Source organism: Trichechus manatus, unplaced genomic scaffold, assembly GCF_000243295.1.
Source record: "Trichechus manatus latirostris isolate Lorelei unplaced genomic scaffold, TriManLat1.0 scaffold00182, whole genome shotgun sequence".
NCBI classification, from domain to species: domain Eukaryota; kingdom Metazoa; phylum Chordata; class Mammalia; order Sirenia; family Trichechidae; genus Trichechus; species Trichechus manatus.
This window is the reverse complement of record NW_004444118.1, coordinates 3297355-3324318: the sequence shown is the minus strand read 5'-3', so window position 1 is coordinate 3324318 and position 26964 is coordinate 3297355. Positions and strand designations below refer to the sequence as shown.

The 26964-nt window shown below is 38.1% G+C and overlaps 1 protein-coding gene across 1 annotated transcript in view; it reads left to right on the top strand.

Moving 5' to 3' along the window:
- The first annotated feature begins 3634 nt into the window (after positions 1–3634).
- LOC101346433 (C-type lectin domain family 4 member A-like) overlaps positions 3635–26964 on the top strand; it is a 43291-nt gene continuing 19961 nt past the window's right edge. The window contains exons 1-4 of the mRNA XM_023741478.1: positions 3635–3699; positions 5634–5653; positions 9875–9991; positions 13501–13602. Coding sequence (XP_023597246.1) covers positions 3635–3699; positions 5634–5653; positions 9875–9991; positions 13501–13602 — 304 coding nt within the window. The remainder of the gene's footprint in view (positions 3700–5633; positions 5654–9874; positions 9992–13500; positions 13603–26964) is intronic.

Below are 26964 nucleotides of genomic sequence, written 5' to 3'. Positions count from 1 at the left end.
ACAAAAATCAGTTGGATTCCTTTATACCAGCAAAGAGAACTTTGAGGAGGAAATCACCAAATCACTACCATGTACAATATCCCCCAAGAAGATAAAATACTTAAGAATAAATCTAACCAGAGACGTAAAAGACCTATACAGTGAAAACTACAAGACACTACTGCAGGAAACCAAAAGAGACCTGCAAAAGTGCAAAAACATACCTTGCTCATGGATTGGTAGACTCAACATTGTGAAAATGTCAATTCTACCCAAAGCGATTTACAGATACAATGCAATCCTGATACAAATTCCACTGGCATTTTTTATTTTTTATTTTTATTTTTTATTGTACTTCAGGTGAAGGCTTATGGAACAAGTACTTTCTCATGAAACAGTAGTACACAGTAGTATTGTTTTATGACATTGGCTAACAACCCCACAACATGTCAACCCTCTCCCTTCTCGACCTTTTTTTTGGTGAAAATATACATAGCCAAAGATAGACCATTTCAAAAATTTCTACATGCCTACAGTTCATTGACATTGACTACGCTCTTCCAATTGTGCTGCTATTCTCACATTAGATGAAGGCTTACAGACCAAGATAGTTTCTCATTTAACAGTTAGTACACATGTTGCCCTATGACAATGGTTAACAACCTCACAATACATCAACACTATCCTTACTCAAACTTCGATTCCCTATCACCAGCTTCCTTGCCCCTTCTGCCTTCTGGCCCTTGTCCCTGGACTGCTGTACCTCATTAGTCCCATTTGGTTTTTATGTTGGGTGGAGTGTTCGGCATACGTCCAAGAGATCAAGTTGTTTGATTGTAGCGTTTAGATCTTCCGCGTCTTTATTAAGCTTCTTTCTGGACATTCTGTCCTTCACCGAAAGTGGTGTGTTGAAGTCTCCTACTATTATTGTGGAGCTGTCTATCTCTCTTTTCAATGCTGTTAAAGAGTTTGTTTCATGTATTTTGGAGCCCTGTCTGTGGGTGCGTAAATATTTACTACAGTTATGCCCTCCTGGTGTATGACTCTTTAATCATTATATAGTGTCCTTCCTTATCCTTTGTGGTGGATTTTATTTATTTTAAAGTCTATTTTGTCAGAGATTAATATTGCCACTCCAGCTCTTTTTTGAGTGTTGTTTGCTTGATTTTCCCCATCCTCTGAGTTTTAGTTTGTTTGTTTCTTTAAGTCTAAGGTGTGTCTCTTGTAGGCAGCATATAGACGGATGGTGTTATTTTATCCATTCTGCCACTCTCTGTCTCTTTATTGGCTCATTTAGTCCATTTACATTCAGCATAATTATTGATAGGTATGAGTTTAGTGCTATCATTTTGATATCTTTTTTTGTTGTTCACAGTTTCTTTGTTCCACCTAATTTTCTGTGCTGAGTTGTTTTTCTTTATGTATTTTCTTTTCATCTTTTTCATTATTGTTGATTTTGTGTTTGCTGAGTCTTTATATTTTTGTTGTTTTTTATTTTGACTTGTAGGATTGTTAGTTTCCTTTGTGGTTGCCTTAATATTTACCCCTATTTTTCTTAGTTTAAACCAGTCTTTTATTTCTTTATATCACCTTGACTTCCCCTCCATATGAAAAGTCTATGTCTACATTTTTTAGTCCCTCTTTTTCGTTTTAATGTTGTCGTTTTTTACATATTGACATCTATGTTTCCCTATTTTTGGTGTTTTAGCTTTGATTTATTTTTGTGACTTCCCTATCTGGGTTGATATCTGGTTGCTCTGTCCTTTGTTCTAGTCTTGTGTTGTTATCTGATGTTATTGATTTTCTAATTGGAGGACTCCTTTTAGTATTTCTTGTAATTTTTGTTTGTTTTTTGCAAATTCCCTAAACTTCTGTTTATCTGGAAATGTCCTAATTTTGCCATCATATTTGAGAGAGAGTTTTGCTGGATATATAGTTCTTGGCTGGCATTTTTTTTCCTCCAAGGCTTTATGTATGTCATCCCATTGCCTTCTTCCCTGCATGGTTTCTGCTGAGTAGTCCAAGCTTATTCTTACTGAGTTTCCTTTGTAGATTATTTTTCGTTTATCCCTAGCTGCTCTTAAAATTCTCTCTTTATCTTTGGTTTTGGCAAGTTTAATTATAATATGTCTTGGTGACTTTCTTTTGGGTTCTACCTTATGTGGGGTTCAGTGAGCATCTTGGATAGATATCTTCTCATCTTTCACAATATCAGGGAAGTTTTCTGCCAACAAATCCTCAATTCTCTTTGTATTTCCTGTTATTCCCCCCTTTTCTGGTACTCCAATCACTCATAGGTTTTTCCTCTTGATAGAATCCCACATAATTCTTAGGGTTTCTTCATTTTTTAAAAATCATTTTATCTGATTTTTCCTCAAGTAAGTTGATAGTAAGTGCGTTGTCCTCAGTATCACTAATTCTGACTTCCACTAAGTCAATTCTGCTCTTGTGACTTTCTATTGAGTTGTCTCATTCTGAAATTTTATTGTTAATCTTCTGGATTTCTGATTGCTGTCTCTCTATGGATTCTTGCAGCCTGTTAAATTTGTCATTATGCTGTTCTCTAATGTTCTTAAGTTCCTCTGTTGCTTGGTACGCATTTTGCCTGATCTCCTTCCTGATCTCTTGAAGAGTTCTGTATATTAATCTTTTGTATTCTGCCTCCAGTAATTCCAAGAAATTCACTTCCTCCAGAAAATTCCTTGATTCTTTCTTTATATTGGGAGCTTGCTGAAGCCATTGTGGTCTGCCTCTTTATGTGATTTGTTACTGACTGTTGTCTCTGAGCGATCAATACATTATGTATTTATTTATTTTATGCTTGCTTACTGTGTCCTAGCTTCTTGTTTTGTTTTGATATGCCCAAATAGGCTGCTCATGTGATCTAGTCCAATCACTGGTGCCCCTGAAGCTCCAAAATCCTACCACCAGGTGGCCAGAATTGCCACTAAGTATGTGAGTCCAGGAGTCTACTCACTCCTCCTGTATGGATTCAGCTCAGGTGTCCAGGTAGTTGGCCACCAAGTGTGTGGTTCAGGCTCTCACCTACAGTCCTAGACAGGCATGAGTGATTGGTGCAGGCACAGTCATCTGGCTGCAGCAGGGGATCACATGCTGAGCAAGGCAGGGGGCGGCCAACGGCTGCCCCAAAGTGTCTGGGAGGAAAATGCGTCCCTGTTCCCTGGGGCACTTAAGTGGATGAGTTTTGCAGCTGGACTATGCATGCCCAGTGCTGTTGGCTGTAAGGACTGGGGGGCACCACTTATTCTTGGCCCTCTGTCACAGGTGGCTAGGTGGTGTGGGTAGAGCCACCAGTCCTCAGGCCCCTGATGCGGATAGGTGAAGACCCTACATAACAGGCAGAGCAGTGTCAAATGTCCGCAACCTGCCACTTCGCAGCTGAAACAGTTGAAGTTAGACTTCTGGTATATACCCTATTGTACTGTGGTAATGAGGTCGTACGCTGTTGAAATGTGCCCACACAAGTCTATGCAAGGGGAAAGGCACTCAAAGTCTGTGGACCCCTTATGCCTGTGCCTAGGCAAAGGAGTTGTGCCTACCCTGAGTTCCTGGCTTAGGGGAGCCGGTAGTTTATTTTTTCCCGTTTGTTAATTTGTTCAGTCTCCAAGGCTGGGAAAATGGCTCAGGGAGTGTGATGGGTCGTACTTCCGGCCTAGGGGACTCAGCAATTGCTGAAGCTGGTCCCAGACCTAGTGCGGAGTAGGGAGCGGGGAGGTAAATGGGAGAGAGGTTTTCCCAAAGGGGTGTGTTTTGATCTGTGTGGTAGGCCAGACCCGAGTACTTATCTTTTGCCGAGCGAGTGCTGCTTCTCACTGGTTTTGGATGGCCCAGTAGACTCTCTGCCACTGGATCTCTCCCGGTGTGGAAAACGTTTCCCGGGCACCGCTGCTCACCTGCCTTACCATGCACCATGAGCTGATCCGGGCTGAAGGGCTCAGGCTTTTGCCGGGTGAGGTCTGGCAACTTCTCGCTGCTTCTGAACCGTCTCTCCCTCCCCCTGCTACTTAGTCCAATTCTTCAACTTTGCCTTTGATGTTCAGAGCTCCTAGATTGTCATATGTAATTGATTTAGTTGTTTTTTCAGGTCTTTGTTGTAAAAGGGGCCACCGGAAGAATATGACTACTTCACCATCTTGACCCTGCCTCTCTGGTGAAGTCTTTTGATAAGCATAAGTGTTTGATTTTTTAGGAGCTCCCAGTTATCTAGTTTCTCTTCTGGTGTTTGTGCATTGTTACTTATGGTTCATATTCTGTTTATGCCATATATTAGGGCTCCTAGATTTGTCCCTAGTTTTTCTTCTATGATTGTTGTCATTTTGGATTTTTATTTTATATTTATGTTGATCCATTTTGAGTTAGTTTTTGTACATGGAGTGAGGTATGGGTCTTGTTTCAATTTTTTGCAGATGGATATCCAGTTATGCCAGCACCATTTGTTAAAGAGACTGTCTTTTCTCCATTTAATGGACTTTGGGCCTTTGTCAAATATCAGCTGCTCCTAAGTGGATAAATTTACATCTGGATTCTCAGTTAAGTTCCATTGGTCTATGTGTCTGTTGTGATACCAGTACCAGGCTGTTTTAACTACCGTGGTGGTATAATAGATTCTAAAATCAGGTAGTGTGAGGCCTCCCACTTTGTTCTTCTTCAGTAATGCTTTACTTATCTGGAGCCTCTTCCTTTGAAAGAGATCTTAATGACAATTTTTCAAAAAACACCTTTTTTAGTAACATACCTAAAAGACAATTATCCAGTACCCTTGAAAATTAACCTTTTATAATATAAAGTTGGGTTTTGGAGTCAGCAAGCCTGGGTTAAAGTAAAAAATCTATTTTTACTAGATATGGGACTTTGGCCAAATGAGGAATAACAATGCATATTTTTCAGGTTCCTATTGGCCAGATATCAGACAATTAGAGCATCAAAATAAATGACAGTACCAGATTATATCCCATTCAGTAAAATAGAAAACAATGATCCCATAAACTCAAAACCAAACTCGTTGTCCTCGAGTTGATTCCGACTCATAGCGACCCTATAGTACAGAGTTGAACTGCCCCGTAGGGTTTCCAAGGTGCAGCTGGTGGACTCAAACTGCAGACCTTTTGGTTAGCAGCTGAACACTTAACCACTGTGCTGTCAGAGCCCATACTTTATTAAAAAATAATGAACTGAAAGTTCGATGAGGAGTGAGATATATATACATAGTTTTAAAAACCAGTCCCACAAAATACTTTTTGATTACAAAAGGGGAAAAGAATAACTTTATAGTGGAGAAGTTTGGCAGATATCAGCTTAATTAGCTGATCAAAGTGAACGTCATCAATAAAGGGATAAGTTGATTGTATACTATCTGAGAGGATGTAATGATAAGAATATAACATCATTTTTAGGGTATACCTGCACATGAGGAACACCAGACAAAACCAAATTGAGTAAATTCTACAAAATAATTGGACTGTAATCTTCACAAGCGTCAGTCGTGAAAGTCCAGGGAAGACTGAGGAATAGTTGCAGACTGAAGAAGACTAATGAGACACATTATTGAGACAACTTGCAAAACTGGAATGGGATCTGAGGATTAGATGATAGTAACGTATCAGTAGAGGAGCACTGGTAGTGCAATGTTTAAGCACTTGGCTGCCACCGACAGGTAAGCAGTTCAAACCCACCAGCCAATCCATGCGACAAAGATGTTTCAGTCTCCTTCCGGAAAGATTACAGCACTGGAAACCCTATGGGGCAGTTCTGCTGTGTCCTATATAGTCACGATGAGTTGGAATCGACTTGATGGCAATGGGTAATGTATCAATGAGGCATGCTCAACTACTAACTGAAAGGTTGGCAGTTCGAACCCATCAAGGGGTGCCCTAGAAGAAAAGCCTGGTAATGTACTTCCCAAAAATAGGCCATTGAAAACCCTATGGAGCACAGTTCTACTCTGACATACATGTGATCTCCGTGAATTGGAATCAACTTGACAGCAACTGGTTTAATGTATCAGTGTTAATTTCTTGGTTTTGATGATTATATTTTGGTTACTCAGGAGAAGCTCCTTGAACGTAGGAAATACACACTAAAGTATTTGGAGGTGATGGGGTATCAGATCAGCAACTTATTCTCGAGTGGCTCAGGAAAAGAAGTTTTGTACTTGTAACTTTTCTAAGTTTGTGGTTGTTCCAAACAAACAAACAAACAAACAAAAAAAAAGGCACACACACAAAAAAAAGTCTTGTGAGGTTAAATAGGTGTGCTTGTAACTCACATTGGAAGGAGATCATGAGGGAGTTTCAACTTGGAGTGCTCATATCCACTGTGGCCCATGATGGAGTAGTTTGAATGTCCAGTTTCCCCTGTAACCTTGTCCACTATCCAAACTCTTCTGCTGGACTTGGAAAGTCAGCTGCTATCATTGATCTTCTTGGTGAAGTCCCGGCTGCCCTGGGGTATGACTCCAGACTGCAAGAGACAGACTTGGGGAAATATATTGGGAGATATTGATGGTGGTGAATTTTCTTACTCTTACTTGATGTTGTTGTTGTATGCCATTGAGTTGATTTCGACTCATAGCGACCCTATAATGACCCTATATGACTGTTTTTTAGGGTTTTCTAGGCTGCACTTTTTACAGGAGCAGACGAGGTCTTTTGTCCCACAAAACAGCTGGGTGGGTTCAACCTGCCAACCTTTGGATTAGCAGCAGAGAGCTTAACCATTGTGCAACCAGTGGGCTATTTGAACCCATATGCACCCACATGCAAACATAATTATTTAAATTTCATTCTTCCTGGTGATTTCAGAAAACATAGTTCTCAGAAAAGATTTCTAACCACTTGGTTCTCCTTTTTTTTTTTCCTTCCTATTTCTTTCCCCACACTTTGAGTTCCAGCTTATTACGTTTGCTAGGGTATGTGTAAAGGCTGTGGTTGTCACTGTGCTGCTCCTGGGGGTTGGGCCTCTGTCTGTAAACTGAATGGCCTCATATTGAGGTTTTTAGTTTTCATGGGATACTTCTCAGGGGTACTTGCCCATTTGGGACCTCTGCTCTCCTATAGTTGAGTGATAGGAAATATCACTATTTAGCACCATGTTTCTTCTCATTTTTAAGATATTTTAAGGAAGGGATGAAACAAATTTCTGAAGAAAGCAAAAGACCTCTTCTCAATATGGCTTCAGAGATCACTTATGCTTAAGTGAGTTTCAAGAATAACTCCAACGCCTCAGGTGCCAACTCAGAGCCTCCTGCAGCTAAGAAACATTTTCTGGTGGTCAGAGTTGGTGACGGGATGAAGAACAAAGAAAAGATATTATAAACAAGATATAGGTGATTGTTATGGATTGAATTGTGCCCCCCTCAAAATGTATGTCAATTTGGCTATGCCATAATTCCCAGTATTGTGTGATTGTCCACCATTTGTCATGTGATGTGATTTTCCTATGTGTTGTAAATCCTACATCTATGAAGTTAATGAGTCAGGATTAGAAGCAGTTGTGTTAATGAGGCAGGACTCAATCTACAAGATTAGGTTGTATCTTTAATCAATCTCTTTTGAGATATAAAAGACCCAAGTGGAGAGACGGGGGACCTCATACCACCAAGAAAGCACAGCCAGGAACAGAGCGCATTCTTTGGACCTAGGGTCTCTGCGCTGAGATGCTCCTAGACCAGGGGAAGATTGACGACAAGGAGCTTTCCCCAGAGCCAACAGAGGAAACCTTCACCTAGAGCTGTCACTTTGAATTTGGACTTGTAGCCTCCTGGACTGTGAGATAATAATTTTCCACTTGTGATATTTCTGTTATAGCAGCACCAGATAACTAAGACAGTGATGTTAGTTGCTGGTTCTGTGAGTGGCCATGACTGGAAACACTGAGGATTCCTGTAAGACTGAGTTTCCTATAGATAGGCATTAGAGATTGTACAGTTAAATGACAGGGAAGAAAAGATGATGACCTTGTCTTTAGCCTTAACTCTGGTGACTATGAGAAAACTAAGGTGTCAGAAATCAACTACAGTCCCATGCTAACGAAAGCACTAATAATTCCTAGAAGTTGTGCTCAGGGGGCTGGAGTCCAGTGATTGGGTCCAGCTCATGAACCATGTTTGGACCAGACACATGGATTATTGATGTATTAGTACACTTTGGGTGAAGAGTGTTAAGGGAGTATTTTTTAGTTCTGGCCTGAAGTGGAACAAAAGAACATAGTAGATGAAAGACTAGAAAGTCTAACAAAGAAAGCAAGTGCCTTAAATCTGCAGAGAAAATTTTCTTTGAAATCAGAAAATCCATTGCATATTGTATCTCCAAGACAGACTTAGTTAATTAGGCTTGGGAGTTGATAAAAGATAATTTGGGTGGCAAATATGGTATCTTAGATATACAGCAAAAGAGATTAAAAGAAAAAAATGCATGCGGACTACAAGGAGTTATAGGAGAGAGTTAGGATTGCTCAGGCTTTTTGAAAACATTTCTCTGAAGATATGAACAAGCATGAAGGGAATGTCTTTTTTCCTCTTTCAAAACTTTATATCATTTCTTTGTTAAGTTGTTGTTATTGTTAGGTGCCATGGAGTTGGTTCCAACTCATAATGACCCTATGTACCACAGAACAAAAAACTTCCCAGTTGCACCATCCTCACAATCATTGCTATGTTTGAGCCCATTGTTGCAGCTACTGTGTCAACCAATCTTGTTGAGGGTCTTCCTTTTTTTTGCTGACCCTTTACTTTACCAAGCATGACATTCTTCTCTAGGGACTGGTCCCTCTTGATAACATGTCCGAAAGATGTGAGATGAAGTTTTGCCATCCTTGCTTCCAGTGAGCATTCTGGCTCCACTTCTTCCAAGACAGATTTGTTCTTCTGCCTATCCATTCTTTATTATACAAGTAATAATGTTCATTATAGAAAAAACTATCAACTAGAGGTACACAAAAATTTAAATTTTACTTAATCTTACCATCCAGAAATAAGCATAATATACATTTTAGTGTATATCCTTTCAGATATAAGTATACATAAATGTATATATATGTATTTCTAAATATGAGATCACATTATACAATACTGGGGTCTCCCCCCACTTGACAATATAGCTTCCAGAAAGTAATTCTTAATTATGAAGTGGGGACTAAAATGAACTGACCTTATCCTAAGGAAATTACCAGGAATTATTAGAAAGGTTTATCTGCTATAGCTTTACTCAGAGTCCCAGGGTGGTGTAAATGGTTAAGCAATTGACTACTAGCCAAAAGGTTGCCAGTTTGAACCCACTCAGTGGCACCTTGGAAGATAGGCCTGGCGATCTTTTTCTGAAAGGTCACAGCCTTGAAAATCTTATGGAGCAGTTCTAATCTGCAAACATGGGCTTGTCAGGGGTTGGAATAGATTCAACAGCAACTAACAACAACAGCATTATTTAAGGTTGTTAAAGATGGAAACGGTTTAGAGAGTTATTTAAATATATAACAAAATATCATGTGATCATAATAGTGTTAAGAAAGAAAATATGTTGGTAAAAATGTTCTTGGTGTAGTGTAAAGGAAAATAGTGGACTAGAAATCAGTATTTGTGGTGTGTCAATCATGTGGGAAAAGGTACACATATGTACATATACTTTAAAAATTGCTGGAAGGATAGCAAAATGTTAGCAATAGTTTTCTCTCAATGATAGGAATTTGGGCTTTTATGTATTTTCTAAAGTTTCTACAATGAACATTTTTATTTCCTCCACGTTCCTTTTTCTACTCTTATTATTGTTTCAAATGGTATATAGTTAGTAATTGTAAGTCATCCAAGAAAAGGAAGAGGAGGAAGAAGAGGAAGCAAGGACAGAATTTATTACTGATGAATCTAATTTGGTTTCTCTTTCAGCTCCCAAAGAGAAGACCAGCCATCACCAAAGTAACTCTCGTTTTCCCAAGCAGCTTCTTGCCTCATTGCTGATACTTCTGCTGCTATTGGCAATCTCATTCTTTATTGCTTTTATCAGTAAGTATGCCATCTGAATCAGTAAGGAATGTCTGCCTTACAAGAACAGAGGGTGTCTGTTAGATAGTGACATTTAACAGTAGGTTTATCCAAAACTATGGAGAAGTTTTCTTTGGGGGAGACATAATTAGTGGAAGTTTACTGGGAATTTTAAGAAGCGCTAGTGGTGCAATGATTAAAGCACTCTGCTGCTAACTGAAAGGTCGGTGATGTGAATCCACCAGCTGCTCCTTGGAAAAAAGATGAGACAATCTGCTTCTGTAAAGATTATAGCCATGGAAACCCGCACTGGGCAGTTCTACTCTGTCGTCTAGGGTCGTTATGAGTCGGAATTGACTCAATGGCAGTGGGTTTGGTTTTGTTTTATTGGGAATTTTGCTCTTTATTTGTATTTAGTTATTCTCCTTAAAAATAATGGAGTGCAGTGCATTAAAGAAATTGAAAAGCGTATGTGTGGGCATGTGTGTGTGTGTTGCAGAGGAAATTCTTTGAGTACTATCACTACATTAGACATAGCTAAAAAACCACTGTACCACCAGGGCTCCAAATTAGACACTGCCCATAGACTGTGAGAATGAATCTTTATTTCTTTAAGCACTTTTAAGGCCAACCCTATTTGAGTGCACAAAAACTTATATTTTGGGATGAGTAGATGGACAAGAGGAAACATACCAGGGAGAGTTCCCCATTGCATTTCAGCCTGTTTATTTTTGTTCTACTCAAGACTATGTGAGTTCTAAAAGCCAATTTAGCAAATGGTAAATTTATGCATATCTTTGGCTATAAGAGTTTATTAAATTTTTAAAAACATATAAAGCCAGTATATATTTGGATAGATTTTATTCATTCATTTGGCCATTCAATACGCAGTGATGGGCAGCTACTGTATGTCAGTCACTGTGCCAGCCAGAGAGGCCAGCGAGAGCCACAGCCCTGGGCCTCAAGAACTGCAGAGAATGGTGGTAGATGTAGTCAGATGACCCAGTGGTTATAATGTTATATGGTAAGTGTTTACTGGAAGTAAGTACAGGAGGCTGGGCTAGGCTTCCTGAAGGAGTTGACATCTGGGCTTAATTAAGAAGGAAATGAAGAATATGTTATGAAAGGAGCTGTGTGTACACAGAGATGTGAAAGAGCATAGTAAAATTTTAGGTATATAAACAGGTATGGATGGGAACCCTGGTGGTGTAGTGGTCAAGAGCTACGGCTGCTAACCAAAAGGTAGGCAGTTTGAATCCACCAGGTGCTCCTTGAAAACCCTATGGGGTAGTTCTGCTCTGTCGTATAGGGTTGCTATAGTCGGAATTGACTCAACAGCAACATGTTTGTTTGTTTGTTTTTTAAATATGTATGGAAGGAACATATGGCGCTAAGTGAAGAACCGTGAGAGATGAAGTTGTAGATAGGAGAAATAAGCAGGGCTCAGAGCACGAAAAGTGTTGTGCACCATTCCAAGGAGTCTAGATTTGTTTCCTGAAGGTTATTATATCATTTATCTTTTGGTGCTTAATATTCCAATCTAAATCTTAGTGGACTAAAACAACAACACTTTATTTCATTCATGAATATGTGGGTTGGCAGTTAGGGCTGGGCTCAGGTGGGAGGCTGTTCTGTCCCAGCTGATCTCACTCATGCATATACATTCATGGGCCAGTCACTTAGGCAATTCAGCTTCTGAGGGTTGGCTTGATGTTGGCTGGAACAACAGCACAATTATTCACCAGGCTAGCCTGGGCTTCTTCACATAGCAACTTTCAGGCTCCCAAGAATGAAAGTAGAAGTACACAAAGCCTCTTAAAGCCTAGGCTTGAAACTGGCACATTGTTACTTTTTCTACATTCTGTTGGCCAAAGGAAGTCATAAGGCCAGCCCACATCCAAGAAGTGAAGAAATACACCCCACTTCTTAATGGGACAAGGCATGAAGTCACATTGCAAAGTGATGTGGCCTCAGGAAGGATAGAGAACTGTGGCAATTTTTGCAATGTGTCACAGTCATGTAGAGCCAGTGAAGAATTTTAAGCAGGAAAGTGATATAATCAAACTTGAATTATAGAAATATGCTTTTGGTAGAAGAAAATGAATATATGGATAAAATTGGAGGCACAGAGAACAATTACAAGGATATCTCGTTAATCCAACTGAGAAATAGTGAGAGCTTGACCTAAGGCTAGTAATAGTGAAGAAAAAGAAGAGGATCTTAGTGAAGAAAAGGATGATGGTGGGGAGGTGGAATCAAGGAGGTAGAGGCTTGTTGAATATTTAGATTTGGACAACAAGGGATTCAGAGAAGTAAAGTATAACTCTAAGTTTCTGCCTTGGTACACAGAAATCATGAAGTTATTCAAAGAGGTAGACAGTATAGGATGAGTATCAGGTTTGGGTTGGAAGACAGTGATTTAAATTTAGGGCATGTTGAGTTTTATATGACTGTGGGAAGCTGAAATGGACATGTCTAGTGGGAGACATATTTATCTGAATTTGAGGAGAGGGGTCTGAACTTTGGAAGCCATTTACATATAGGTAGTAGTTAAAGCTATAGGAATACATGATATCAATCAGGGAGAGGATTTAGTATGAGAAGAGGCATAAGGATGGAACTCGGGAATACCACATTTTAAAAGAGGTGAATGGAGGAAGAGGAGCTTCTAAAAGAGTGTAAGAAACAGCAGCAAGAGAGATTAAGCAAAGACAGAAGAAAGTAGTGCCCAAAGAGATAAGAGGGAAGAGAACTGGGATCCAGTATTCACGGAAGTCAAGTAGAAAGAAGACTAGTAAGTGGTCTTTGGATCCATTCTCTAAGGGATAGCGGACAACTCGTTGCAAGGGTAATTTTAGTGGAATGGTGGAAGCAAAAGTCAGAATGTGGTGGGTCAAGGAGCAAATGGAGGGTAAGGAGGGATGGAAGAGAGAAAAGTCAGTGTCTAGAGGGGAAGGTAATTTAGTTTTTAATTGGAGAGACTTGGTATGCTGAGGAGTAAGAGCCTGTTGGAATGGAGAGAGGAAAGGAAACAAGTGGAAGAGGATAATGTTCTTCTGATCAATGCTGATGTGTCCTTTTCTGATTCCCCACTCTCCAAGCTAACTCAGAATTCCTCAGAATTAGATGAATTGTTTCCCTCAAAGACTCATGTTGTGTACAACCTCAAATAGGTATATGTTTGAGTCTTTTCCCTCTGCTTCATCTCCCTCCCATCACCAGGCTTAGCTCTTGCCTGTGTCATACACTTAGTATTGAAATATAATAAGATCCATTCTAACAAAACTGTCATGTGCTCTTTCTATGGATCATTCAGCTATTCCTGGAGGAATCTATGGTTTTAAAATCAGTAGGATTGGGATTATGTTGATGGTGGAGTGATGGGAATTTTTTTCCACAGCCAGGATCCCTCTACTCAAGTCATTGGGCCTTTGTAGATTTTGTTACTACACAGAATGCAAGAAAGTAACAATCAGGAGCAGAGTCGTTCTACTACCAGGAAAGTGAATGGTCTTTATTCTCTCTTCCAGTTTTCTTTCAAAGATGGTCTCAGCTTATTAAAGAAAAAAAGAATCCAAAAGAAGTGTTTCATGAAAAATTGATATGTGAGAAAACACATTTGAATGTGGAAGGTAAAAATTAATATGTATAATTTATTTGCTTTCTTTACTGTGTAAGTATCCCTAATCAGGCAGATGACCCTAAGAAGTTGAGTCCCATGATCATTTTAAGCTTCAAGTGTAAAAATATATAGCATCTAAAATATGTATGTGTATAACTTTAATTTGTCTGTGCAATAAAATAGAGGCTTAGTGTGAAAAAAGATTACAATACGTTTGAATTTCTTCAGCTTTGACTTCCTTCTGAAATTGCTGTGCACACTTCTTTTTCTCATACATCAGTTAAAACAAGGCTGTCTAATAAAAAATCTGATCTTTTTCTGTTTTAGAAAATATATTGAAAGTTTATAAAACATATCTGGAAGAATACATAACAAGGCTTTTATAGGATTTTACCTCTGGTAACTGGAAATGAGGATGTTGGGAAGAGAAACTTTTAGTTTTTATCAGTTAAGTTTTGTTTTATAATGAGGGTGATAATTTTATTATGGATATAAAATTACTTTTTTAAATATTAATAGCTAAAGCTTTATTTTAAAAAAGAGAAGATCATTATATTTTTTGATATAGTTGACATGGATTTCAAGCAATTATTACCTTGTATTTTAACTTACCTTTAATTGGGGAAATAGAATCTGTCTATTCCTTCTTTTTTTTTTTTCTTAATCTTATTGTGTTTTAGGTGAAAGTTACAGCACAAATTACTTCCTCATTAAAAAATATATGCACAAATTGTTTTGTGACATTGGTTTCAATCCTTGCAATATGTCAGTACTCTCCCCCTTTCCCTTTCTACCCTGGGTTCCCTGTTTCCATTCGTCCAGTTTTCCTGTCCCTTCCTGCCTTCTCGTGTTTGCTTTTGAGCAGGTGTTAACCCATTTGGTCTTGCATACTTGATTGAACTAAAAAAGCACATTTCTGACTTGTGTTATTGTTTGTTTTATAGGCCAGTCTAATCTTTGGCTGAAAGGTGGACTTCGAGAGTGAATTCAGTTCTGAGTTAGCAAGGTGTCTGGGGGCCATAGTCTCAGGGGTTCCTCCTGTCTGTTAGACCCATAAGTTGGTCTTTTTTTTTTTTTTTTGTGAATTTGAATCTTGTTCTACATTTTTCTCCAGCTCTGTCCAGGACCTTTTATCGTGATCCCTGTCAGAGCAGTCGGTGGTGGTAGCTGGGCACCATCTAGTACTTGTGGGCTCTGGTTGGTGGGGGCTGTAGTCTATGTGGTCCTTTAGTCCTTTGGATTAATATTTTCCTTGTGTCTTTGGTTTTCTTCATTCTCCTTTGCTCCAGATGTAATGGGACCAATAGATGTATCTTAGATGGCCACTCACAAGCTTTTAAGGCCCCAGATGCTACTCACCAAAGCAGGGTGTAGAACATTTTCTTTATAAAGTATGTAATGCCAATTGACCTAGATGTCCCCTGAGACTATGGTCCCCAGCCTCAGTCTCAATGACTCAGTCCTTCAGGGTGTTTGGATGTGTCTAGGAAGCTTCTATGACTTTGCCTTGGTCAAGTTGTACCGTCTTCCCCTATATTTTGTATTGTCTTTCCCTTCACCTACGTTAACTTGTCTACTGTCTAGTTAGTGATTTCTCCTCTCCACCTCTCCTCTCCTTCACAACCATCAAAGATTGTTTTTTTCTGTGTGTAAACCTTTTCTTGGCATTTTATAATAGTACTCTCATGCAATATTTGTCCTTTTGTGATTGACTTATTTTATTCAGCATAATGCCCTCCAGATTCATCCATGTTATAAGATGTTTCACGGATTCATCATTGTTCTTTATTATTGGGTAGTACTCTATTTTGTGTATGTACCATAATTGTTTATCCATTCATCTGTTGATGGGCACTTAGGTTGTTTCCATCCTTTTGCTATTGTGAATAATACTGCAGCAAACATGGGTGTGCATATATCTATTCATGTGACAGCTGTTATTTCTCTAGGATATATCCCTAGGAGTGGGATTGCTGGATCATGTGGTATTTCTATTTCTAACTTTTTAAGGAGGCACCATATTGTTTTCCATAGTGGTTTTACCATTTTACATTCCATCAGGAGTGCACAAGAGTTCCAGTCTCCTGGCAACCTCTTCAACCTTTGTTATTTTGTGGGTTTTTTTTTTTTTTTTTCCGATTAGTGCCAGTAATGTCGGGGTGAGATGGTATCTCATTGTAGTTTTGATTTGCATTTCTCTATTGACTAATGATTGCGAGCATTTCCTCATGTGTCTGTTAGCCTCCTGAATGTCTTCTGTGGTGAAGTGTCTGTTCATATCTTTGCTTATTTTTTAATTTGATTATTCATCCTATTGTTGTTGAGGTGTTGAAGTATTCTATAGATTTTAGAGATTAGATCCTTGTAGGATATGTCATAGCCAAAAATGTTTTCCCAGTCTGTAGGTTCTCTTTTACTCTTTTGGTGAAGTTCTTTGATAAGCATAACTGTTTAATTTTTAGGAGCTCCCAGTTATCTAGTTTATCTTTCTGGTGTTTGTGCATTGTTAGTTATGGTTTTTATTGTATTTATGTCATATATTAAGGCCCCTAGCATCTCTATTTTTTCTTCTGTGATCTTTAGGCCTTTATCCATTTTGAGTCAGTTTTGGTGTATGGTGTGAAGTATGGGTCCTGTTGGATTTTGTTTTACATATAGACATCCAGTTTGCCAGCACTATTTTTTGAAAAGACTGTCTTTTCCCCATTTAATAGACTTTAGTCCTTTGTCGAAGATCAGCTGACCATAGGTGGATGGATTTACCTTTGGGTTTTCAATTCAGTTCCATTGGTCTATGTTTCTGTTGTTGTAAAGGTACTAGGCTGTTTTGACTACTGTGGCTATATTACAGGTTCTGAGATCAGGTAGTGTGTGGCCTCCTATTTTGTTCTTTATCTTCAATAATGCTTTGCTTATCTGGTATCTCTTTCCTTCCCATATAAAGTTGGTGATTAGTTTTTCCGTCTTGTTAAAGAATGTTGTTGGTATTTAGACTGAGATTACGTTATATCCGTAGATTGCTTTGGGTGGGATTGACGTTTTCACAATGTTGAGTCTTCCTTTCCATAAGTATGGTGTGTTTTTCCATTTATGTAGGTCTCTTTTGACTTCTTGCAATAGTGTTTTGTAGGTTTTTTTTGTATAGGTCTTTTACATCCCTGGTTAGATTTATTCCTAAGTATTTTACCTTTTTAGGGGCTACTAGAAATGGTATTGTTTTCCTGATTTCCTTTTTGAAGTTCTCTTTGTTGGTGTATAGGAATCCAACTGATTTTTGTATGTCAATCTTGTATAGTTTTCTGGTGGAATCTTTGGGGTTCTCTATGTATAGGATCATATCATCTGTAAATAGGTATAGTTTTATTTCTTCCTTTCCAATATGGTACCCTTTATTTCTTTTTCTTGCCTTATTGCTGTAGCTAGGACTTCCAACACAGTGTTAAATAGGAGTGATAATAAAGGACATCCTTGTCTTTTTCCTGTTCTCAGGGGGAATGCTTTCAGCCTCTCTGTGTTGAGAATGATGTTGGCTGTTGGCTTTGTTTAGATGCCCTTTACTATTTTGCAAATTTCCCTTCTATTCCTATTTTATTGAGAATTTTTATCATGAGTGGTGTTGGACTTCAGCAAGTGCCTTTTCTGTGTCAATGGAAATGATCATGTGATTCTTTTCTTTTGTTCTATTTATGTGGTGGATTATGTGGATTGATTTTCTAATGTTGAAGCATCCTTGAATATCTGGTATGAATCCCACTTCTTCGTGCTGTATTATTTTTTAGATATGATGCTGAATTCTATTGGCTAGAATTTTGTTGAAAATTTTTACATCTATTTTCATGAGATATAGTGGTCTGTAATTTTCTTTTTTTGTGGTGTCTTTGCCTGGTTTTGGTATCAGGGTTATGCTGGCTTCATAGAATGAATTTAGGAGTATTCCTTCCTTTTCTATGTTCTGAAATAGTTTGAGTAGTACTGGTGTGAGCTCTTCTCTGAATGTTTGGTAAAATTCTCCAGTGAAGCTCTCTGGGCCAGGGCTTTTTTTTTTTTTTTTTTTTTAATATTACCTCTTTGATCTCTTCTCTTTTTATGGGTCTGTTCAGATTTGCTATCTCAGCTTATGTTAGTAGGTAGGTAGGTAGTGTGTTTCTAGAAACTTGTTGATTTTTTCTAGGTTCTCAAATTTGTTGGAGTACAATTTTTCATAGTATTTTATTATGATCATTTTTATTTCAATTGGGTCTGTTTTAATGTCCCCATCTCATTTCTTATTTGGGTTATTTATTTCCTCTCCTGTTTTCCTTTTGTCAGTTTGTCCAATAGCTTGTCAATTTTGTTGATCTTTTCAAAGAATCAACTTTTAGTCTTGTTGATTCTTTCTATTGTTTTTCCATTTTATACTTCATTTATTTCTGCTCTAATCTTTTTTATTTCCTTTTTTCTTATGGCTGTGGGCTTTTTTGTTGTTCTCTTTCTATTTGTTCAAGTTGTAGGGCCAAGCTTTTCATTTTGGCACATTCTTCTTTTTTGATTTGTAAGGTTATTGCTATAAATTGACCTCTGAGCATTCCATTTGCTGTGTCCCAAAGGTTTTGGTGTGATGTGTTTTCATTCTGGGATTTTTTTATTCCTACTTTGATTTCTTCCACTACCCAGTGGTGTTTAAGCAAGGTGTTATTTAGTTTCCATATATGTGATTTTTTTTTCTTGCTCTTCCTGTTATTGATTTCTACTTTTATGGTGTTGTGATCAGAGAGAATGCTTTGTAATATTTCAGTGTAGACAGGGTGTACGGGGCTAGGTGGGAAGGAGAAAGAAAGAGAAGAAGGGAAAAAATGGCATAGAGCTGGCGGGTGGGAGTGGGTGGGACCTATGGTGATGGTGGGCCAGTAGTTCTCTACCTGTACCAATGCAATGAGGCTCAGTGGGAAGGAGTAAAGGTCTTGTAGGGGGCTAGGTGGGAGGGATAAAGAAAAGAAAGGGGAAAAAGAAAAAAGAAAAATAATTGTGGGCAGGGTGGACCCAGAGTGGTAGTGGGCCAGTGTCTTTCTAACCAAGGCAGTGTGGCACGGCCTGGCTGGAAGGGTGGTGGTTGAGTAGGAGGCTAGGCAGTACAGAGAAAGAAAAGGAAGAAAGTTAAAAAAAAAATTCAGCAGCAGGAGCCCGCAGGGCAGTCAGGGAAGACCCGGGGTGACAGTGTGCTAGTGTTTCTCTAGCCAAGGCAGCACGTTATGGCCCATCGGGAAGGAGTAGGGGCAGCATATGGGGCTAGGTGGGGGGAGAAAGAAAAGGAGAAAATGGGAAAGAAATAGTGTGGCAGGAACTGGCAGGTGAGAGTGGGGTGGACCTTTGGCTGGCAGCAGGCCAGTAGCTCTCTAGGCGAGCAGCACGTTGTGGCCGATCAGGAAGGGGTGGGGGTGGCATACAGGGCAGAAGGGTGAGGGATGGGAAAGTGTGTTTCTGTGGTTACTGGGTGCTCTGTCTCTTGCTGCAGCTCTATGGAGTTGCCTTCCTGTACTCCCTGTCCAGGGTCATTGCTGGCTGTGCTCCAAGATGGGGATGCTGTGCTGTGTTAGTTGGCGGGGGACTCCACTCCATACCTCTCCTAGCTCTCTGTTTTCCTTCAGTTTTTTCTTCCATTTGGTGTTGGATCTAGTTCTTTATCCTTTCGTTTGATGCTTACAGTTTCAGGATTGATGTTTGTATCTGTTTTACTTAGTTTTTCGGGTCTTTGCTGCAGAGGGGCAGCAGATGCATCTGTCTAGAGTGCCATGTTGGCTCTGCCTTGGAATCTGTCTATTAAAGAAATTTCAGACATTTTTCAATAGATAGTTGAGAGTTTTGGAAATGGGAAAAGTTTTTATTCATAACACAGTGACAGCATGGGTAGTAGTTCAAGAAGATGCTGTGGTTTCTACACTCTCGAAACTTGTTTCTCATTTATTTGAGGGAGGATGAGAAGGGAGAAGGGAAATCTTTATATACTGAAGCCTGTTATGGGCCTGTTAGGGTGAAGAGAAAGACTAGTTCTGTAGCTACCTTTCCCAAGTACCACCAGTTTTTGTTTTTTATAAATTCTGATACCATAATAATCCTTATTAATCCTCATATAAATTTTCCTTCCTATGGATTATTTTTCTTGTTTCTTAAGGATAGTAGCCACCATTTATGGAATACTTACTACATGTCAGCTACTGAGATGCATACTTGATGTATGTACTAAATTAATATACAGTACATATCTTCATATATTTACTATCTACAGTATTAGGCAGAGGCTATTTTTATAAATATTATTTTAAATATTTTAATTGTGAAACATAATACACATGCAGAAGAGACATAAATCATAATTATACAGCTTGATAAATACTTAAAAAGTAGGCATGCATAGAACCACCACTGGAAATAGAACATTTCCAGTGCCCAAGAAGGCTCCTAGTGTCCCTTCCTTACTCCGCAGGAGGTAATCCCATCCTGATTTTATGATAATCAGTTATTTGCTGTCATGGATTGAATTTTATCCCCCCAAAACGTGTCAACTTGGTTAGGCCATGATTCCCAGTATTGTGTGGTTGTCCTCCATTTAGTGATTATAATTTTATATTAAAGAGGATTAGGGTAGGATTGTAACACCCTTACTAAAGTCACATCCCTGATCCAATGTAAAGGGAGTTTCCCTGGGGTGTGGCCCGCATCACCCTTTATTTTACAAGAGATGAAAGGGAATCGAGCAGAGAGGGGGTACCTCATACCACCAAGAAAGCAGTGCCAGGAGCAGAGTGTGTCCTTTGGGCCCAGAGTCCCTGCGCTGAGAAGCTTCTTGACCAGGGGAAGATTGATGACAAGGACCTTCCTCCAGAGCTGACACAGAGAGAAAGCCTTCCGCTGGAGCTAATGCCCTGAATTTGGACTTGTAAACCTACTTGACTGTGAGAAAATAAATTTCTCTTTGTTATAGCCATCCACTTGTGGTATTTCTGTTACAGCAACACTAGATAACTAAGACATTTGCTATTTTTTTTTTAACTTTTTTAAATTTAAATAAGGAGAATTCTTTCATATGGAAAGAGCTAGTACAATCACATATTTGAAAGGAGAAACAATAGGTACTGAACCTGGGTGAAAGGGCAAAAGATGAGTGCCACTACCGGGCCTGGAGAATGCATGACTCAATTTCCCATCCAAGGTAAAAGTTCCCAAAAAATAATGTATAAACAAGTTGCACATTACACTTTAAGCCATCGTCTCCCCTTTCAAATATCTGGTCTACATGAAAAGACAAGGAGGGGAAAGGCCAAAATAAACAGTAACAAAAAGAAACAAACAAGAATCCCTCTCAAGAACAAAACAAAAAAACCCCAAACCCTTTTTACTATGCAAGGAATGAGGTTAAAAGCTTAGAGTACAGAATCCCCTTTAAACAATGGAAGAAGTTGTCCACACAGAGCCTTAATAGAAATTTCCACTCCAAGGCTTCGTAACATGCTGAAGATGGGGCGCTGGGGACACAGCTACCGACATTTGCTATTTTTAAAAAACAGTTTTACCACCCGTATATTCATCCCTGAATACGGTAGTTATGTCTACTTTTGACTTTATATAGATACAATCATTCTATATGTATTGTGTTGTGCTTTTTTTTCTTCAATATTGTGTTTTTAAAATTTATATTGTGAAATATAGCTATAGTTGCTCTTAGTCATTACAGTATAGTATTTACTTATGTGAATATATCACATTTATCTCTTCTACTCTTGATGGGAGGAACTTTGGTGGCACATCACTTAAGCACTCAGCTGCTAACTGAAAGGTTGGCAGTTCCAACCTACCCAGTGGCTCTGGGAGAAAGACCTGACAATCTGCTCCTATAGAGGTTACAGCCAGGAAGACTCTGTGGGGCAGTTCTACTCTGTCACAGCACCTAACAACAACAACTGTCGATGGACTTATTTTTTTTTCCAGTGTATGACTCTAATCAACGTTCTTAGAACATTCTTGTACATGTATTCAGGTGCAAATATGTGTGATTTTCTCTAGGGCATATATCTAGAAGTGGAATTGCTGGGTCATATAGTATGTATATATTCAACTCTTCTACAAACCACCCAACTATTTTTCAGTGTAACTATACTAGTCTACACATTCTCAGCATTTCATAAAAGATTTTATTGTTCCACATTCTCACCATAGTTGGAATTATCAGACTTTAAATGATATTGTAATCTGCTCTTATCTCATTGTGGTTTCAATTTGCATTTTTCTTATTGCTAATAAAACTCAGTGATTTTTTTTTATTTTATGTTTACTGGCCTTTTGTAAAGCATAAGTTCAAGCCTCTTGCACATTTTTATATTGGATTTTCTACTCTTAGTTTATTGTTGGAGTTTTAAAAAATTTATATATTCTGGATATGAGTCCTTTGTTCATTATATGATAGTAAATAGTTCTGCCACTCATAACATATTCTTCTGTGTTATCTTCGAAAACCTTTATACTTTTCCTTTCATATGTAAGTGCATAATAAACTTAAAATTCATTTTTGGATATGCTGTGAGGTATGAGTCTAATTTAATTGTTTTGTGTTTTTTGTATGGAAAATCGTTTTTTCTCAGCACGTTTATTGAAAAGACCTTCCTTTTCCTAATGATCTGTAGTGACATCCTTGTTAAAATTCAAGTGCTTTTTTTGGTCTAGGTCTCTTTCTGGATTATCTATTCCATTCCATTCCATTGTTCTATTTATCTATCCCTACACCAATAACACAGTGTCTAAATGTAGGTTTAAAAAAATCTTGATATCTGGTAATACATATTCTTGGCTATTGTACTTCTGTATAAATTTTAAAGCCAGTTTGTCCTGGTTTCCAAAAAATACTTCTGTTGGGATTTTGATCGAAATTGTATTGAATATATAAATCAATGTGGGCTTAATTGATATTTTTATAATATTGATTCCTTTAATCAATAAACATGGTATATGCCTCAGTTGATTTAGATTTCCTTTAGGCTTCTCAATGAAGTTTTAATTTTTTCCCCATACAAGTTTTGTCTTTTGTTAGATTTATCCCTACATAATTTTTATTTTAATGCTATTTTTAGTGTATTTTTAAAAAAATAAACTTTAAATTTATAACTCTGGATTTTTGTGTGTAAACCTTGTATCTAGAAGCCTTGTTAAACTTTTATAATTCTAATAATTTACCTATAAATACTTTGGAAATTTTTGTGTAACAATTAATTTATTGCAAATAGTGATTGTCTTGTGTCTTCCTTTCAATGTTTATAACTTTTATTTTTCTTGCATTTCTGGTGTGGCTAGAACCTCAAGTAACCATTTCTTTGGAGTCTATTCCAACTCATGTGTCAGAGTAAAAGTATACTGCATAGGGTTTTTGATGGCTGATATTTTGAATGTGGATCGCCAGTCCTTACTTCTGAGGTGCCTCTGGGTGAACTTGAACCTCCAACCTTTCAGTTAGCAGCTGTGCGCATTAACCATTTGTACCACCCGGGGACTCCAGAACCTTCAGTACAATGTTGAATTGATATGGAAATAGCAGGAACCCTCATGTCATTCCTGATTTCCAAGGAAAAGCTTTCAATATTTTATCATTAAGAATAATGATTGCTGTATGTTTTTTGTAAATGCATTTTATTATATTAATGAAGTTCCTCTATTGCTGGTTAACCAGTTTCTGTGGAGTCTGTTCTGACTCAAGGCAACCTCATGTTTGTCAAAGTAGAACTGTGCTCCATAGGGTTTTCAATGGCTAATTTTATGGAAGTAGATCACCAGCCCTTTCTTTCGAAGTGCCTCTGCGTGGACTTGAACCTCCAACATTTTGGTTAGTAGCTGAGCATGTTAACCACTTGTGATACTCTGAGACTCTAAGAGTTTGTTTTTATACTCATGAGTGAACGTTGGATTTTAATCAAATGCTCTTCTGCATCCATTGAGTGCAAACACATGACATTTATGTTATTTAAAATATGTCATCATTCTTTTAAATTGATCCATATAGTTATCAGTTTCTTTGACTTTCATTCTTTCATTCATTCATGCCTCCTTCCCCCTTTTCTTCCTTCTTTCCATCTCATGTTTTCCAATTGGGTTCATTTTCTTTTTGCCAGAAGTACATCCTTTACATTTACTTTAAATGGAGGTCTCCTGTTGGAAACTCTATTTTATTTATCCAATAATATCTTCAGTTTGGCCTCTTCTTGAGTGACATTTTCCCCTGCAATATAATTCTCGATTGCTATTTATTATATTTCATTGTATTGAAGATAACATTCTACTATCTTCTGGCTCTTTCTTGTTTTTGAGAAGTCAGCTGCAATCTATTTGTTATTCTTTTCAAGTCTGCATTTTTCTATGTTTGATTTTAAGATGATCTCTTTGTTTTTTTCAGCCACTTCTATATGATTTGTTGAGATGTAGTTTCTTTCTTTTATTCTTTTTATTTTTTGAGTCAATTTAATGTTTTTGAATCTGTGGATGAATGTCTCATCATTTCTGAAAAAATTCAGCTAATTATCTCTTCAAATATTGCGTTAGTGTCCTTTATTGTATTTTTTCATAGTGCTTCTTTTCACCATTGTGCTTCTTGCAATTTGATCTTTATTTCTGTCATGGTTTTGTTTTGCTTTTACTTTTTTCCTGAGTTGTGCCTGTTCACATTTTATCTCTCCCTATTGTCTTATTATTTCTTCCCTGGTTCTGTTTCTGCTTTGTGACCTTCATAGATGTGATAGCCTCCAGTCTCAGTAAGTTGTTTGTTTTAAAAATCATACTGAAATTGCTGTTCCCGGTTGCCATTGGCTCTATGGCAGCATGCTTCTGTTGAGTTTTTTAATCTGTTCATAAATCTTGCTCCTCTTCCTATTATTGTGTTATTATAGATGTCTTCCTGCAAATTCGACTCACCTACAGGATTATTTTCTGAGATGACTTATGTCAAGGGAGTGAGTGCTTTTGCGGCTTTTCATTTCACTCTCAATCCCAGTCTCACTGCTGTGGACAATGGATATAATTTTTACTTTTTATGGTGTGTATGCATGCTCTTTGGTGATTTTTTTGTTTGGCGATTTTTGTCAGCTGTCCTGGTTGGACTTTCAACACAGATTTCTTCTTGGTTTCTCTCCAATTCTTCCACATGGCTCTTGTGCAAAACTTCGTTCATTTAGAAAGCCCTTAAAAAAAATTTGGAATTTCAGCAAAAAATGGGAGTTTATGTTTTTATTTTCATTCTACTTGAGAGAATAGCCCAATGACTGGGGTCCCCATGGCATTTTCTGTGTCCTCTGAGAGTCTAGCCAGTTGGTTAAGAGACTTTTTTTTCCCACCAGGTTGACTATCCTTTGGTACATAATTCTTTCTTGGGGCAGATGATCTCATGGTAAGGAGAAAACATAATAATAACAGTTATGATAATAATGCCTCACATTTTATACTACATCAGTTTTCAAATTGCTTTTACACATTTTATCACTTTTGATCCTCAGGAAGCAGATAAAGCAGATATTACTGCTAGGTATGAAATACTGGATTGACTTCTTTTCTTTCGGCACTTAGAAAATATTACGCCACTTTGTTATGGTCTCCATGGTTTCTGCTGGGAAATCTTCTATCATTTTAGTTGTTTTTCCCCTGTACATAAGGTGTTATTTTTCTCTGGCTACTTTCAAGATTTTTTCTTTGTACTTTTCAGAAGTTTAATTATGATGCACCTTGACATGGATTTCTTTGACCTTATTCTGTTCAACGTTCTCTCAGGTTCTTCAATCTATAGGTTGATGTCAATTTCCAAATTTAGGACATTTTCAGCCATTATTTCTTTGAGTATTTTTTCAGCCTCATCTTCTTTCATGTCTCTTTTTGAGACTCAGATAACATGAGTGTTAGACTTTTTGTTATAGTTCCACAGGTCCCTGAGTTTCTGTTCTTCTTCTATTTTTCATTCTGTTTTCTCTATTGTTCAGATCGGGCAATTTCTATTCTTTTCCTTTCCATTTAACCAGTTCTTTCTTATGTTGCCTCAATTCTGCTGCTGAGTGCATCCATTGAATTTTTTTTATTTAGTCGCTGTATTTTTCCATTCTAAAATTTCATTTGGTCCTTTTTTTATGTTCTATGTCTTTATTTGTTTGCCATAACTTTATTTCTTTGGTGAAGCTTTCTATTTTTCATTTGTTTCTAGAGTGTTAGTACTCTCTTACTGAAATATTTTTATTCTGACTGCTTGTAAATATTTCCAGATAATTCTAACATTTCTGTAATACTGGTGTTGGCATGCGTTATGGATTGAATTGTGTTTCCAAAAAATATGTGTTGTAAATTATAACCTCTATGCCTGTGGTAATAACCCCTTTTGGGAATGTGTTGTCTCTGTTATGTTAATGAGAGGTTTAGTAAAGAGTGTTCTTAAGACAATCTCTTTTGAAATATGAAAAGAGATTAACAAGCAAGCAGAGATGGGGAAAGATTGATGCCAAGCCACAGGGAGAGCTTCAAGGAGCCTGGAAACAGAAGCTGAAGACACAAGCACCTTCCCCCAGGGCTGACAGAGAAAAAAGTCTTCCCCTAGAGACAGTGCCCTAAAATCAGACTTCTAGCCTCCTAAACTGTAAGAGAATAAATTTCTGTTTGTTAAAGCCATCCTCTTGTGGTATTTCTGTTATAACAGTACTGGATAACTATCTATTGATTGTCTTTTTCATTTAGCTTGAGATCTTCTTGGTTCTTGGTATGATAAGTACGTTTCTATTGAAATCTGGATATCTTCAATTTATGTTATGAGACTCTAAATCTTTTTTTTCCCATACAAAAATTTATACATACATTGTTACGTGACCCTAATTGCTCACCCCATATTGTGACAACACACTCCTCCTTTCCATACCTGATTCCCCATGCTCATTCAACCAGCTGTCTGCCTCCTCATCTCACCTCTGGACAGAAGCTGCCCATTTAGTCTCTTGTATCTACTTGAGCTAAGAGGCACACTCCTCACGAGTATCATTTTATGTCCCACAGTCTGGTCCAATCCCTGTCTGAAGAGTTGGCCAGGGAAATTGTTTTAGTTCTGGGATGATAGAGAATCCAGGGGCCATGCTTTCTGGGGTACCTCCAGTCTCACTCAGACCCTTAAGTCTGGTCTTCTTCCTAGAATTTGAGTTCTGCACCCCACCTTTCTTCTGCTCCATCCGGGACTCTGTTGTGTTCCCTGTCAGGGCGGTCATTGGTGGTAGCTGGGTACTATCTAGTTCTTCTGGTCTCAGGCTGATGAAGTCTCTGGTTTATGTGGCCCTTTCTGTCTCCTGGGCTACTACTTTCCTTGTGTCTTTGGTGTTCTTCATTCTCCTTTACTCCA